This window comes from Pyrgilauda ruficollis, unplaced genomic scaffold (genome assembly GCF_017590135.1).
Source record: "Pyrgilauda ruficollis isolate IOZ18807 unplaced genomic scaffold, ASM1759013v1 scaffold209, whole genome shotgun sequence".
In the NCBI taxonomy this organism is placed as follows: Eukaryota; Metazoa; Chordata; class Aves; order Passeriformes; family Passeridae; genus Pyrgilauda; species Pyrgilauda ruficollis.
Genome location: NW_024520207.1, coordinates 132,482 through 149,299, shown reverse-complemented (window position 1 = coordinate 149,299; position 16,818 = coordinate 132,482). Strand labels below are relative to the sequence as shown.

Below are 16,818 nucleotides of genomic sequence, written 5' to 3'. Positions count from 1 at the left end.
CTCTGTGAGAGAAAAATAACTTAGAGAAAGACATGAAGCTGTCAATGAAGCGGGGACTTCTTTAGCATACAGAAATTGCATATTCAAAAGTACAGAAAATAGTCCGCAAAACCAGAGGAAATTGCAATGGCTCCTTCTGAGGGACAAACACTCACTTTCTGTGAAAGTGCAGTTACTGCTACTTTGCACTGAAGAGAGCTGTAAGAAACACCTAGGCTCCCTTTAAGCAAGGAAGTTGAAATAACAGGAGCACCATCCAGAATATACATGCATTCAGCCATGGCTTCAGTGAAAAAGGAATGAGTTGGCTTTCCCTGAGTATGAATAGTACAGAGCATTACTACAAGGCCACCTGGAACCAGGCATCTTTGAGGTGCCAGAGCTGGAACCTTGTCTGAACAGCTGTCTGTGAAAGAAGGAAAAGATAGGAGAAATGAAGAGAGTGCCAGGAAATGAGCTACTGCAACACACTGAGAAGCACTGGAAACAGGGCTGCATGAAGGACATTGAAGCGGTTTTAACCTAAGTCTGAAATGAGAGAGACCTGGAACTGGGAACCTAGAAAATGCCCTTTGCTTCCATCTCCCAGTTGCTTCAAGAAACTGAATTTTCAAACTACTTCGCAGCAGTTACCTTATCCTATTTTCAGGTTATAATCTAACAGAATCGATGCTCTGGACTATGAACTTTGGATAGCTGTATGCATCAAGATGATACACCACTGCTTATGTTCCACTGCTGTGCAAACCACTGAAAGCTATTGCTTTGCTATGCAGCAGTAAAGCCACCTCCTCAGCTCCCAAAAGTAGATCAAGTTCCTTAAGAAAAAAAAAGAACAGACATCCTCCACCCCCCAAATAAAAGGGGTGTGGGAAATGTCCCCAAGAAAATAGGTGTGTCCTGTCTGCCTCACCAAGGGAGCCATGCTATTTCAGTATAAAGATCCATTCAACCCTGTGGCATGGACAGAAGGAAAATTCCCTCCTTTCTCCAATTTTCCAAGCAGACAGCAGCAAAGAGCTCCTGTTTAATATTCTGCTACTGTTGCAATGAAGTTTGTGGATAAACTGAGTGTTGCCTGTGCCAGAGCAGAGCTGCTCTCCACCCTGCGGGTGCAGACAGGACCGGAGCAGAGCCACCCTCTCCCCGCCTCCCAGAGCACTGCTACAGAGCCAGCACAGAACAGATCTGCCCTCCCACCCATTCCTGGGTGTCACAGTGTCCCCACAGCTGCCGAGGAGTTCCTCACCCCTGCGATCTGCAGCTGGCAGTGCAGCAGCACCAGCACAGAAGGACTCACCTTCTTCATAGACCTGCAGCATCATGGCATCAGGACGTTGGCAGACAAGGACATCCTTTATGTCTTGGCCAGTGTCATTGAGGAAGGGCAAGCTAAGAGAAGGGCTTCTCTCTTAGCAACGCATTAGAGCATCCACAATGCTGACCTGTGCTCTCTGCCACTCCCCTCCCTGTATTACCACTGTTGAAACAGGACTGGCTCCAAACACAGCTTTTCCTTCCATGCCTGCAATTGTTCAGCAAGCCACACTGGGGAACGTGTCTCTTCTCCAGTCTGTACAGCAAGACCTGGGCTAGGAGCAATAGTTCTTTCTCCAAGGTAACTGTAGCAAGTCCTCCTCAGAGCTACAGCCTTTAAATTCAGCTAGGATTGTGTGAGCAGCATTTCTGCTCTCTTTCTTTACTTCCCTGAATCCATTCCCTCTCCCAGAAACTGGACAGCGGGTGCTTCTAAACCAGCCTCATTTGAACTTCTGACAGCATTTGCTGACATACATGAAAGCAAAGGATGGGTGAGATATTTTATATGGCCTTCCAACCCGTTTGAACAGCAGCTATCCAAGAATGTGACTCAAGCTCAAACGTTAACCTGTTCTCATTTTGCTTAGGGAACAACTGGAGTGGAGGGGAGGAGAAGGCAAGAAGACAGGAAGAGACAGAAAAGATAGAGTAGGATACAAAATAAGAGAAATAAAGACTCAAGAAATGAGATCACAGAAAAAAAACCATTTAAAATTATCGAAATCCAACTGAGGGAAGGCTTCCATATGCACCCTTTGCACCAGCCCAGCTTTGGCTTATAGCCTTGGAGCTGTAAAACATAATAGATTCTTTTCTTTAACCAGAAAAAGAATTGTTGGGTTGGTTTGGGTTTTTTAGCAATCTTCTTTGACAGAAGGATAAAGTGTTTAAACTATTCAAAGTGAATAACGCAAACTACTGTTTCTTGGCAAACGTAGTGAATAACGCAAACTACTTGGCTCTATTTTAGGAAGTCTTAAAACTCTGAATGTCATCTCTTCCCTCTGAAAATTTATTAAAAAGGTGCATCAGAACCCTGCTTCAGTCAAAGCACTGACCTGACTGTGCTGTCACCAGTGTGAAAAACAAACAGAATTATGACTTAGACCAAAATATTTCTAATAAAAAAACAGCAAGGCCATTTATCAACAAGCCTCAAACAATGGGAGATTTCATTTGAAAATTGAGATGCATCCTCTTCTGCCAACTATTGCAGTAGTAAGCCTTGGACTTAATGCAACTTTGACTCCCTGTGAAAGGATCAGTGGTTCATCTGAGGGAAATTGGAGAAGCAATTAAAAGTAAAGCTCCTCTCTCACCAAATCTAACCTGGATTTATCTAGTAAACGGAACATCTTCAGAATGCAGATGCAGTAAAGCAGAGCAGTAATGAAGCCTTGATTTGGCAAACCAAATATTGGCATGTACAGGCACACACAGCTGAACATTTTCTGCCTAAATAATTGCACTGAAAATCACTCATGTTGGGACCCAGCCTGCAGTGGTGAGAGTGCTACTCCCATACACACAAGAACTGATACCCTAAATCCAACTTCACCTTGTCTCAGCTGCATTTGCATTATACAAGTGGATGGCACTTCGATCTTGTTTGAAAATCAAAGCTAAAATGTAGCCACCTTTGTGTCTTGTGGTTTTCCTGTTGCCTTAGGTGTCAGCAAACCACTACATACAGCAAAGGTAAATTAGGAAAATTACTGTTTTAACACCCTCTTGGCTTTCTCTTATATCACAGGTTCGCTCAAAAACTATGAGCCCATCAAAGAGCCTCTGAATGTCTTATCACATAAGGGATCACCATCTCCAGCAAACTCTGATCCAACAACATTAGATGAATTATTGATCCAAAGGTAAGGAGGTTCCCATGCAAGGTATTCCCCATGCCTTCCCTGAAAACTAGTCAGTGGTGTCAGAGAAAGAATGCTTCTTTTGGGAAAGACAGCTGGACTAAGCTGTAGCTCTGCTCCATGCCTTCTCACCTTGACTTGTGGTGCTGCTTTCAGTCTTAATGACTTACACAGCAGAGTATTAGCATGGTGGTAAAAGGGTCTTATCAATGTGGGATTGGGGAAGACAGTGAAAAAGGGGGGAACAAGAAGACAGTGGGGAAAATAGAAAAGTGGGGAATGTGATGCAGGATCACCCAGCAATGTTAGCAAACTGGGCAGACTGCCTTAAACAGTTTCTTAAGAATAAGGAGAGCCTGTGAGCATTTTGTTATGGAACATCCCAGCATCAGGGTAATCCCATTCTTGGCCTTCACAAAGAGCTCTTCTGAAGCCTGTTACACAATCCTGCATGGAAAACAGGATTTTATAGCTGAAGAAGTAGCTACAAAGATTTTTTTCTAAAATATCCAGACATTTTGTTAGCTTTTTACTTTAAAGAACTGATAAGCAACAGAGGCTTTCAATGAGGTAGTCCTCTTTGACTTAAATCTCTCAACAACAAGGTCCAGCAGAAGACCCTGGTCTTATAACTCAGAGCATGCATCCCATAAATCTGCCCTCACTCCTTCTCTCTTGCCATTGCAGCCAGGCAGAGAAAGGAGCAGTTACCTATCCCTACATTTTAAAATATAACTGAGGTTTTCTCCCAGACTCGCTCCCAACTACTCACCTCCTGTGTGTGCAACTGTGAGATAGTCCCTCCTTCTACTGTAGATCAAGCTGGAAGCAGTAAGCACTAGTCCTCTGAGGGTGCATGCATCCTGCTGCACCGTCTGGTCCTAATTACTGACACCAGCTGTGTGGGAGTAATACAGAGTGCTTTCCCAGGCACCTTTCCTTGTAGAGAGGACTCCAACAGAACAATTTTAGCCAAATGTCAAGTTGGATTTAAATAAAGTAATTGCCTTGGCCAAAATTGATTGCCCCTTGGCCATAAACTGAGCATATGAAACTAGACAGACACAGTCTGCTGCAATGTCAAATCTATCTGTCTTCCTTTCCTTGGGGCATAATCATCACTGTCAGTCTGACATCCTGACACTGACACTTAGGCAGCTCTGAAGTGTGCAATTTCTGATTCTCCCTGGAGCTGGAAACAATGAGCCTGTGCTAGGAGTTAGTTGTATCAAAGATGCTGCTGTGCACAGAGCCTGGCAGGTCAGTACAGGTTCTAAGACATGTGTCTGCTAAAAGCAGGCAGTCCTGCTGAGTGGCATTTCTTGAAATTGAGCACAGAGATTTAACAGAGAATGAGACCCAAGTTCCAGCTCAAATTCAACCCATGTCCTCCTTCCTTCTCCAAAAGATCAGCTGTAATTTATAGGAGAATCACTAGAAATCAGCAATGAGAAGGCATGCAAGAGCCTAAAAAAATGCCATTATTTGTAGTAATCAATAGTATCTCACTTCTATTTGGAAAAAATGGCCATTATGCAGATAATACATTTAAAATATTATTGCTGGTCTCAAGAAATACATTTAATTTCTCCCAAAAGAATAAATCTGGTGCCTGCCAGCTGACCATTCTTCTGAAAGCAGAAGCTAGCAGTTCTGCAGAAGATTCATTACAGGCACCTCTGACCAAGACTGGGAAGATCTATGACATTCTCAGGAGAGGATCACCACAGTCCTGAGAGCAAGTGGGGCAGCAGTCCTGCATCTCTCCTCATTCAGAAGCATCTTCCAGCAACCATATAAATATTAGGGCTGGGCAGTCACAATCCCCTCTTCTTGCATTAAGATAATCAGCAGGTCTGACACAAATGGGTTCTTCACAGGCAAGGATGTCATTTCACATGTAGCCATGCTACATAATTCAGGGCAGGAAGTAAACACAGCTGGGGAACATAGTAAAGAGCTCAGAAAAAGGAATTGTCATCTGCACTGTACTCAGATGGGATTTTGATTTGAATCTACATGTCTTTCAAAGATTCAGTAGAGTAATTCACTGATCTCACAATGTTGATGCCTGAACACAAGATATCCTCAAGCTGGTGTTCCAAACTCTGCATGGCTACGAGCCATCCATAAGATACTTCCTAAGAGAGTTTTTATGCCTAACTATGCTCAAATGATATTTTTTTCCCCATGACCGTTCTCTTACATGATCTCCAGCTCCCCCTAAGCATTCTAGAGTTCTCCACAACATTTCATGGCTTCCTCTCAGCCTTGCCCATTTTGCAAAGGTCCAAACCCCTACAATGACAAGCCACTTCCCAACAAGTCGGCTGACTTGCCCTGACCATATCAGTGCTGAGCTTCTAGCACAACTTCTGCTTCCCAGAGTAACCAGAGCCACAGTCCTGGAAGGAGATGAACTAATAAAAAGCTGCTCTTCCACACTGGGATCAGTCCTTCCAGCTCCGGTGTGGCAGAAGTTGTGCAGAGATCATAGAAAGCTGCTGCAGAAGATACATTAGAATAGAAATGCAGTGTGAAAGTTCATTCTGCAAAGCTCATGGAGGCCATTGGTCTACCAGTGCAGAGCAAACGATTTCTTTATGCTGCTTATGAAACCTCCAATTCAGATAATCAAGGACATCTAAAAACCCTTTGATCACATTTGATCTGAGCTCAAAGAATGGAAGTACTCCAACAATGAATACAAATAGTCACCTCCGGCAGCAAGAGGCAGTCTAGCTTGCTTGAATTCCTGCAAACACATGTATTAGAGAGAAGCAGTACACATGTGAAATAGCACAGCACTCTGAAGGGTGCTCAGTGAGTTTGGGTTAGCATCCCTCAGCCCAGCACTCTCGGTCCTGGGCAGCAGAGGGCACTGCTTTTATAGCCTGATTTAATCAGAAGAGCAGGAAAAGCCTCTGGAGAGTCCAGGACCTGGATTGCAAAAGGACTTATACCATATTTGAGCAAGTTTCCTTCTATTTATGAAATACATTTCTTAAAGTTACCTCCTCTTTATGCTGCCAGTGGTGCTTCAATTTGCAAGTGGTGAACTCATGAATAGCTGGTGCAAACACCTGTTGACCAAATCTTTAAATTTTGTTGCTCTACAACAAATTTTTGTTCTTTCAGAGATAGATAAATAGGGTTTTTTCTATCCCTCTTTTTGTGCAATCTGCATCCTAAAAAGTCTAAGATCAACCATATTTGCAGGGAGAAGTATTTTAAAAACCAATACATTTTCAGTAAAAATAGCAACTGTAGGTATTAAAATGTCATTACTGTGAAAATCTCATATTTCACAGGATCACACAGAATAGCAAGCAATAACATACACAATTCTAATAAAGCATCCTTCCAGCATACAACCAATGTAGATCCCAATCCCAGCCTGCCCACCTATTCCACCCATTCTCTGCTTGCCAGGTTTTTCAGCCCACTCATATTTTCATTACTGTGCAAGGTCTTGGCTTTGCCCTCCAGGTCTCCCAATCTGATCTGCTTCATCTGGACATGCCCTGACCCCCAAATTCTCCATCCATCTCTTGTTTTTTCACTCATTTTCTATAAGGAATCAGCTCAGGTGCTAAAATCTAAGTCTAAAATTTGTGGGAATTGTGGACAGTGGAAAAGGGCCTATAATTCTATGGGTTTACATGAGTGTGGAGAAGATGAAACCCTTGCAACCCCAAAATGTCATTTTGCATATCAACAGAAAGCAAAGTTTCTTGAATGAGAGAACAACAGGGATCCAATAATATTTTCCTAAGTCTAATAAATAGTTAATTTTTTTAATATATAAAAAAACTCTTGTCTCTGGCAGATGGTCAGTAAGTAAAAGAATAACCCTGATGATTATGAGCATGTAAATGTTAGAAGCACATAAAGATCTCATAGATGGAATTTCTGAACATTTTTAGTTATTGGAAAGGCTGCCAACAGATATAACTAAGGTGTTCTGATGAAAGCTTAAGGAGCTTTGGAAGAAAATATATGTTCCTAGGCTTTAGGATCTAAAAATACTAGAGATGAGAATTTCTGCCTGTCTACCATTAAAAAGTCAAAAGTCAGGAATAGAAAGTGCCCAGACATACTGATTACCAAAATCACTGTTAAAATATACACACAAACAGAGGGAACCTGAATGAAACTGAGGTATGAAAAGTCCTTGACTAGGTATAACATTCAAATCTATTAGTAACTTCACACTTCTCAATAATTTGGTTAGCTCAGATTTAAAAAGTGCTTCTTACCTCATCTTGTGGCCTTTCGTGGTGTGAAACTCCCACTGACTAGAAGAGTTTGGGGAAATTTTCATGAATAAGATCTGCTGGGCTGCCTCTTCTCTTTTTAGTTTCTAGAAGAGGAGATATAATTTCTAAAAATTGCTATAAGCCAACATTTAGAAAATGCATTTACATTGCATTTGAAAACAAGCTCTTTGCATGGCTTTATTCTGAGGATTGTTTTTGATTTGAAATACACATAATTAATCTTAATTCAAATGATTACTCATTTTTCAAAATTACTAGTGTCTGAAAATACAAACCAAGATTGGGAATTCATCCCTCAAGCGTAACTTAAATGAGATAATTGCGATAAACTAATTATAAACTCTCATCAATCATCACATTTTTAACACAACACGGACCAGGTCAGCCAGTATTTCAAATCTTTTCTAGCAGCAGTACAGTGAAGCTGGAAACAGTCTGCAACAACACAAACCCTTCTTTGCAGAATATATGCAAGCTCAAACCCCCTTCCCTTTGTACACAGGGAGCTGAACCATGATCATGCTCCATGTCAATAGAGCATGGCCACCAAGGATCATTTCCAGTGCCTTTATCTTGCAGGTCCTAAGAGTTCCAGAGACAAAACTGGGATTTGGTCTGTTGGGGCATTGCATGGCTTCTGTCACCAACAATAGCAGAGGTCACACAGCACCGCTTCTACAGTGCTGTGGGAGAATTATTATGGGGCTTTAATGTGTATTGTTCTAGTTGTCAGAGTCTTTCTTTCCCCCTACAACTAGACAAGGAATTTTAGGATTAATTAAAAGGATTGTGGTGAGAAAACTGGTTTGCTATCATGAGTTCGTACTGATTTTGGTAACGAGGAAAACTCTTTAGGCTCTGGATCAAATTGCTTGATGTTACAGTGAGAGAAAAAAGTACACCTCCTCTAAACTCCTACCTCACGTTTAAGATTAGGGGGAGTAGGAACCTCTCCAGGCCTGAGCCTGCCATTTCACAGCAGTGAAAAATTATCCAAGGTAGCACTGCCATGGCCTTGACATCCATCTGCACGTCTGCCGCTTCTGCTCTGTTGGCACTCACTTTGAGCTCACTCTGTAGTGAGACAATACGCACATAGATCTAGTTCCACCGAAAAAAGAGAATCACTTTCCAAGAGTTTAGCTGCCCAGACTTGCTTACTGTGAATGGGATAAGTTTGAGTAAGTGATGGCATAAAAGCAAAGGTAGATATCTGCCTCAGGGAGTTTAGTAAAAAAAAAAAAAAAAAAAAAAAAAAAAAAAAAAAAGAATTGAGCAGCTCTATCAGCTTAAACTGCATACAAAATCCTAACAATTGTGGAAATAGGGAGGCATCTTATAGCTATTCTACTTCATAGAAATAGTTCAGTATTGACTGACTTAAAGTAGTATCTGGTGAATAGGGCATTTAGCATGTTCAAGAACCTTTCTGAGTGACCAGAGAAGGCAGAGCAGCTCCAGGAAGAGACTCACCTGCCCTGGAACAGGCAGTAACATGTGGGTGCAAGGGAATAATACATCTCTGACTCTGACCTGGATCTCCCATCCTCAGCATGAAGATCCCAGTCGCCAGACCACTCTGACAGAATCATTTGTTTGCCTGCCTTTAGGTTTTGTGTCAAACTTTAAAAGCTTTCTGTTTTATCCCCAAACAGAAAAGCAAGACTTATAAAATTCCAGCAAATTTTGTAGGACAAAAATATCTCCTTCTTGCTAAATATAATTTTTTTGTTCCAGTCCCATGAGTACTGGGAACACTCTGTCACCTCAGTTGGGAGAAAAAGTATTTCTCAGTATTTCTTGTTTTGTTTATGGATATTCTCTGTTACAAGAATAAAACTGGGAAGGAAGGAAGAAGAACATATTTGAAAGATCAAATTACAATTAAAAAAGAAACAGTCCTAAAGGAAGGAAAAGTAGAGTACTGCCCATTGCTATGCAGTGTAACAGCTCTCTGAGACAGAAACACAAGCTTGGCCTGCCATGGCCGCAGAGGACATTTCACTTCTAGAGGTGTTTCACCTCTTCAGAGCTTCCACTGGGTTTATTATCATTATTGCTTTCTGTGATATTTTCAAGTTTTCATCTCAGACCAAAAGTAAAATTATGTTGGAAAAAGTGAAAGAAAAGGGAAGACAGGCAGGATCAAATTACCAGTTACGACATCATAAGAAGATGCTTTCTATTTCTGAATGTTTTTCATAGCATGACCCAGACATTTTTCTAAGAAGAAATTTCAGTTTCAAACAGATTTAACTCTTGAGAGTGAAGCAATGTGAGGGGTTAAATCACACTTCTGAAAGATTTGGGTTTTTCTCTTTTTTAGTTAATACATCCAAAAGTTATATTTAAATATAAATTCATTCTAGTAGTGTCAGTTAAGAGCTTATATACTGATTTCACTTTGCAAACTAGAGAGAACTCCTCACTGCTCTTGGTCCTTCCCTTGAGAAAACAGTAAACAGCATAGCAGATTTTCCAGATTTCAGGGTAATGAAGAAGCTCCCTTTTTCTAAGAAATAAGCTTTTTAAAAGCCTATCCACTCTCTAAAACCCTTGACAATATTCTTGCCCTGACAGCAAGCCACCAAAAATGAGCTTGCTGCTGCTTTATCCCTTCCACAAGGTTTTGGGCACCCCCACACTCACCTGGCTGCCCCAGCCCCCTAATGGCCAGTGTTTAATGGCTGATAACGCATACTGACCCTCTATCCAGTGACAATCTCAGCCACAGCTCTCAGGCTCTCTTCCTCCTCTGTAAGTAGAACACAGGCTCCTGCTCTCACCCTCACCCTTGTATTTCCTTTCAGTTGCCTGGTTCTTCTGACCTCCTAGTCTGGGACTTTACAAAGACCACATTTGCAGCCCTCTCTGAGCCCTCAATGACATTTCCAGCTGTTTTCCTTTCCCATTCTGCTTCTTAATAACTAACAACTGAGATCTCCTGTGTGCCAGATCTAGATCTAGTTCACATAAGCTGAAGGAGTTTCTCTGGACGTATCGTCATGCGCTGATTAAAAGCGATCCTGACATATCATTTAGCAAAACCAATACAAAAATGATAAAAAGGAAGCCATTTTACACATACAGACCAACACATGTTGTTGCATAAATTGCTCTATCACATACAGAAAAAAATCATGGTAATTTATGCAACAGGGAGAGAGCAAGCACAAGGAATAGCGGAGCATTTTTCCTCCGTTAACTCCTCAGTTGCAACATGGTGCAGACGACTTTTTTTTTACTGAGGGTTACTAACGTGGGGTGAAGAGCTGCACCCAGCCTGTCCACAACCACTTGAACTGATGCAAGGATTGTAACCGTACTCTGGAGCTCAAGAGAATTTATCCCTGAGGCAGAAAAACAATTACCTGAACGAAGACAGATATAGATTACTGAGTACTGAGATACTTACTTCCTAAACGAGGGAATATATCCTTATGGAAGTAGCGACGCTAAGGAAAGGGAGATGAGGGAAATGACCGAGCGGGTGCGGAGCCCTGCCGGAGAAGGAGAGGCGAATAGCAGCCAATCCTGTGGGGTAATCAAGAGTGCGCTTCCCGGCAGGAGGGATTAGGCTGAGTTTCCCAGTTACATTCCTCCATATCAGGGTTTCACTCCTGGAGAAGAAATGCACCATATGCACCAGATCTGGAAGCAGTTCAGGAGAACCCCCCTCTGCCACCCCCTTTCCTCCCTCAAAGCCGGCGCCATCCACACATAAGCAGAGAGGTGCAGGGGATGGGGGGCAGCGCTGCGCCCCGGGGCTGAGGGACGGGAGGTCAGTGCGGGGGCAGGACCCCCTCCCGGTGTGGGGTGGCCGTGCATGGAAGAGAGGGGCTGTGGCATGAGGTGGGACGGGGTGTGTGGGTGCTCGCTGGGGGAGGGTGCCTTGCTGGGGAGGGAGGGAGCGAACGGAGGAAAGGGCTTCCCTTCATCGAGGGAAGAAGCCCCTCTGCAGGAGCTGAGGGGGAATGGAGGTAGGAGGGCCTGTGAAGGTGGGGGGCCGCTGGGGCAGGGATTGCTGCCTTTTGGCGGGGCCCTTGGGGAGGAGGGAATCAGCCTCCCGGCGGAGGAGGGACCTGCGCTGGAGGGGAACCCGGGGGCTGAGGAGGTCTCTGCGGGCAGGAGTACCGGGACCGGGGCTCTGAGAGGGGAGCCTGGGGAGGAGGGGAACGACACGACACCTGAGGGGTCTGCGGGGGCTCGGAAAATATTTTGGTGGCGTTGAGAGGGTCTGCAGCGGGGGCTCTGAGAAGCTCTGGGGGAACTCAGGGGTCAGGCGGGAGCTCTGAGATCTCCGAGGAATAGGGGCTGGGAACTGCCGGGCTTCGAGGGGTCTCAGGAGGGATTTGGGGAAGGCTGAGAGAGCTCCGCCGACATTTGGCAGAACTCCGTGGAGCCCCGGAGGAAATCTGGGAACGAGGAGAGAGGCTGCAAGGGGCTAGGGGGGCTCTGAAGGGCTGGTGGAAGCCCGCGGGAAGGTCTGGAGGGATCTTGAGGGGGTCTCTGTGGGGAAAATCTGTGGGAAGGCTTTGAGGAGAATCTGAGGGGGCTCTGAGAGGATTTGGATGGAGAGCCCCTGGGGATGCCTTACCGAAGGTCTGACGGGAGGCTCTGAGGGGATTTGAGGAGGCTGTCTAGAGATTTTAGGGGAGAGCCATGGGGACGCTTTGGGAGAAGTGGGTGTCTGAGGAGAGACTCTGAGGAGACCAGAGAGGCTCTGAGGAGGCTTGGGGGCTCAGAGGGCCGGGGTGGGGGCGGACTGCGGGGGCGTCCCGAGGGCGGTTGCAAGTCCCCTCTCCCTCCCGTGCAGGCTGCTGCCTTCCTACCCCCGTTACCGTGGCAACCGCCCGGGCTCCCCCAGCCCCGCACCGCCGCCGCCGCTGCCGCCGGAGCTGCTGGGCAGCCGCCTGCCGCCACCGGCCATGGAGCTACTGGCCGCGGCCCTCAGCGCCGCCTGCGCCTTCGACCAGGACGGCTCGCCGGGACAGCTCAGCAGGTGAGGGGGGTGCTGAGGGTGGGGGGCGCGGGGCGCGGGCGAGCGTAGTGGCCGCTCTCCGGCCGCTGTCCCGCCACTGCTCTGAGGGCGCCTCCGCCTCCCCGCAGGGTCCCCGCCGCCGCTGAAGAGACCCATGCCGCCGGCACGGGCGCGGCAACCCCCGCCCACCCCATGACGGCCGACTCCTGGAGGAACCTCATCGAGCACATCGGTAAGGAGCCGTGCCCACCGCGGGATGTCCGGCCGCCGCTGCGGCCTCGCCGAACTTCGCCGCTTCTCCCGCTCCCCGCACCGACGGCGGCACAGCAGCCCCTAGAGGTGCCCCTCAGCCCAGCCGGACTGCACCTGCCGGCCCCCTGAACCCCCAGACCCAGAGCTAAAGGCAAGCGGTGCACAGATGGGGAGAGTTCAGGGCGGGGTAAGGGCTTGTGCTGCAGGTCCCCAACTCCCTATCCTTGCCGGAAACCCCCCCACCATCATTACCGTGGTTTGTTGAGGTCTTTGGGCGCGTCAAGTTTGCACGTTGCCTGGCAGTGGATTAATGCTATCACAGAACAGCCTAACTTTGTTCATAAATAACAATTATTCTTGTCATTACGAAGCAATTAATCATTAAGGCTATCCCAAACCTTCTACTAAAATATGATTGTGCATATTCCAGAAGGCATAAGACTAAAGTATTTTTTTTACCCATCCCGTTGGACATTAGTTGTATGCGCCAGGTTCTGCATCTATTCAGTGTAATTGCCACTGGCATAGCAATTTCAACACAAGAACAAGGTATTTTATCCTTTGTGGTCTCTAAAAAGGCAAAGTTGAGGTTATCTGGATGACTGTGGAGGAGAGGACTGTTAAGCATTTGCTCTTATGGTATTTTCTTTTATTTTTTACATTTATCTTTTGTGGGATGGAGAGAGGACCTCCACAGCTTGTTTCTTGCTTTCCCATATCAGAATTGTGACATTCCTCTGAGTAATTTCATCAACAGCAAAGATAAATCCCACCCTGACGCAGGTTTTATGGTGGGAATATAGAAGCTTTGTTTTTAAACACTCCTGCTCAGTTTCAGGAAATAGAATCAACATACTTGAATCTAGAGGGCAGGAATGTAGCACTTAGCATGGGAAAATCGAATATATAACTCTCACAAGCAGCAATGCAAACCTCCCTGGCAGAAATGAGAAGGCTTCTTAGGCTGTCTCTGCTGTTTGGTGTCAGGCTGTGGCATGCAAGGCTGATTCTTGGTACACCTGATGCCTCTGGGACAATGCTGGAGAAGGAGGCTGGTGTGAGACCAGCAGCCTGCCAGCATCTGTCAGACAAACCAGCTGAGTTTGGAGTCTCCTGGAGGAAAGTGGTGAGCAATTTGCATGAGTGTTGCCAGATCTGTTACCTGGTTTTGGCTGTGTAGATACTAACCTACCAAGGCAGCTGTGTCAAAACACTGTCAGTTTACTGGGACTGTGCACCTCAGAGGTGAGATAAAAATACTAAAACCAGCAGGAGTTCAGAGCAACCCAATTGCTATATTCATATATATTTTTATGTGCTGTATATCAGAGGGAAGCTGTGCAAAACTGCACACATCAGTGTAACTGCAAGTAGGTCTGTTGCACCTTTGTGGAGGAGACTGGGTTTTGACAATCTGAGGTGTTATGTTTATCCCCACCAGAGATGTTACATCAGATGGCTGGAACTCGCTCACTCCTTCCCTCCCTCCTGCTTTTGAGACATTAGTGGACTCTTTGCCTGAAACTGGAGCAGAGAATTTCAGAGAAAACCTCTCTGGGCCTCCTGGGATTTTACATAGCTTTCAATGCAATAACGTTTACTTTGAGAGTGCTGCTAACTCTCTAAGGCAAGGATTTCCACAATTAGTAACTAGTTTTTCAATTCCCCTCCCAGGTTTTAAGAGAGCTGGGAAGGGAAACTCTGACAGCAAAATTAAATGGAATAAACAAAAAGGGAAATGTCTGCTATGTACTATAAAAATTATGTAAACATGCATTATGAAGATCAGTCTTAAACACTTAAGTCAACAGATAACACCAAACAGGGTTAACAGTTAGCCAGGTCACAGTAGGGACAGTTGGGACATTAAGCAATGAAGGGAGCTTATGCAGGTCTCTGACATTTTGTACTTGCTCACTTACTAAATGTAAACATTTACTAAATAATTATATCATCTGAGTCACATTCAGCTATTGATCTCAGCTTTTTTTCTACACATTCAGTAAGTTCCTACATGTATTGTTGTCTCCTTTCAACATGTCAAAACCTTGTTCCTTGACCTTGCATCTGTACCCCTCCTGTTCTCTGATCATCTCTTGTTCCATCTGGACAAGGCCTTGGCATAGCTTCTCTCCCTCTCTCTCATCTACATAACTTTTCTACCCATTGTAACCTCTTTACCAACATATGGATAGACCCTTAGGACCAAGACAGCAGGGATATCTTTTATCCTTGCTAGCACACCCTCCTTATTTTTTCCAACACTTCTGCCTACACTTCTACCTGTCTTTTGTCTTTCTTCTGTGCCATCTTTCTGCTTTCTCCCTCTCTCCCTCTCTAGAGCTGGTAGATCTTCAACCAGTCTCTCTTGCTGAATTCTGATGGTGGATGCTTTCCATCAATCAGATCTTTCCATGCCTGTATTTGCTTTGCCTGCCACTGACAGCTCCATAGCTCTTACCTGGTCAGTCAGAGAACCTGCAAACAAAACAAACTTTCGTTATCTGGGTCTTTGTCTTATTTCCTTAAAAGCAAGAGACAAATAGTCTTGGGGATCTTTTAAATCGGGCTGTTCTTCAGATTTGCACGAGGGACCCTAAACCCCCCTTACACAAAGCATCCTCTGACTTGCGAGGCAGAGCCAGCAGCACAACATGGCTGTATACCTGCAGTCAAACACTGTGAGCATAGTTATCTCCAATTTGAGTAAAATAGATTACGCTTTAGTTTCCCAGCGTGTTTTCCCTTGAGTCAAGCACTGCCCACGCTGCTGCAGGATGTTGCTTCCCAGCTTGTCCTGCTCTCTATGGGGCAAAAACAACCCAGAGCCCTCGAGCACAGGCTGGCCGTACAGATCAGTACCACCAAAAGCAGCTCCAATTTAGCAGACTCTCTGCTACATACCTGAAGAAGCATTTCCACCCTGCTACATCCTCAGCACCCTCCCTGATGGTGAAAAACAGCCTGAAATGCTTAGGAAAGCCATATAAACCTAGTTGACGCAGAGAGAAATTACATAAGTGGCGGCAGCATGCAAAACTTCAGGGGAAGTCTCCTCTGCTCAGTACTGTGTAGGAAGCTAACAGAAGACTGTATGGTTTCCTAGGCACAGCTACCCTTTCTGCTATTTTAATCCGGTGTTGAACATCTTTCCAGGAAGAACAGATAACAGGACACACTCGCAGACTGCAGTAATGCTGTGCTTATTCCTGTGCCTTTCCCCAGCTTATTTCCTATATAGTTTTAGCACTGACTGGTACAGAGCCTCATTGAAACTGGTCCAGAGATTTAATAGGCAGCAATATCTGCATTTCTGCCTGCCTTAGACAAACTTTTAATCCCATTGTCTCTCACCTTATTACACAGAGAATCTCAGATCAAATATCATGAATACATGTGACCAGATAAATTTTAACCCCTAATGATTCAGACAAAATAAATTATTTAGCATGGTTTTTTTAACATCAAAGGCTTTTCCCTTTATTCATTCATGTTACACTGCAATTCAAGTATAAACCAAGGGAGATAATGTAAATGGTGCTTCTTCAATTTCATTAAGGGAGGAAAATGACTCAGTGTGCTCATGCTCTCCTGCCTTTACATGTCTTCTAAATTACATTTTATATTCAAGCAATTAAAATTCTGGGTCCTACAGATGGTTCAGAAAGAAAAATGGGACAGTTTGAAAGCCCTCAGAGAGACAAAGGATGTTCTAAAGATTGGCAGTGAACTTCAGCATTTCTACCTTTTTCGTGCTGTCAGTTGATATCGGAGTGGAGGCAAATCCAGTGCAGTTTCGTCTACTCCTGAAGTTAGTAACTGAAACTTAGAAGACACCTGGTGTCATTGATGTGCTCCCCCATAGTGTGAACTCAGAGCCTGTTCCTTAGTGCTGTAGCAAATAGGTACCTTTTGGATATTAATTTTGTATCTTCAAGCATCATAGAAACTAAGAAGGAAAACAGCAGGATATTAAGCAACATGTCCAAGGCTAACCATGAAGTCCATACCAAAACAAAGCTAGTAACTGTAGCTAGTTGTCCCAAAGCTTCACCTGTTCAATGCCAGTAACAGCAGCTCAGTGTTTCCTCATTAAGGTTTTTTGTGGCCATCAAATTGC

General features: G+C 44.8%; 1 protein-coding gene across 4 annotated transcripts in view; it reads left to right on the top strand.

Annotated features, from left to right (window-relative positions):
- The window catches only part of NGEF (neuronal guanine nucleotide exchange factor), a 40,078-nt gene that overhangs the window by 3,462 nt on the left and 19,798 nt on the right, over positions 1–16,818 (top strand). Inside the window, exons 3-5 of one of the 4 annotated variants that reach the window (XM_041467528.1) lie at positions 3,074–3,188; positions 12,282–12,467; positions 12,575–12,678. In XM_041467528.1, coding sequence (XP_041323462.1) covers positions 3,074–3,188; positions 12,282–12,467; positions 12,575–12,678 — 405 coding nt within the window. Of the gene's footprint in view, positions 1–3,073; positions 3,189–11,088; positions 11,247–11,388; positions 11,446–11,903; positions 11,950–12,281; positions 12,468–12,574; positions 12,679–16,818 lie in introns of those variants that run through there. The other 3 variants (XM_041467529.1, XM_041467530.1, XM_041467531.1) reach the window with 3 other exon arrangements.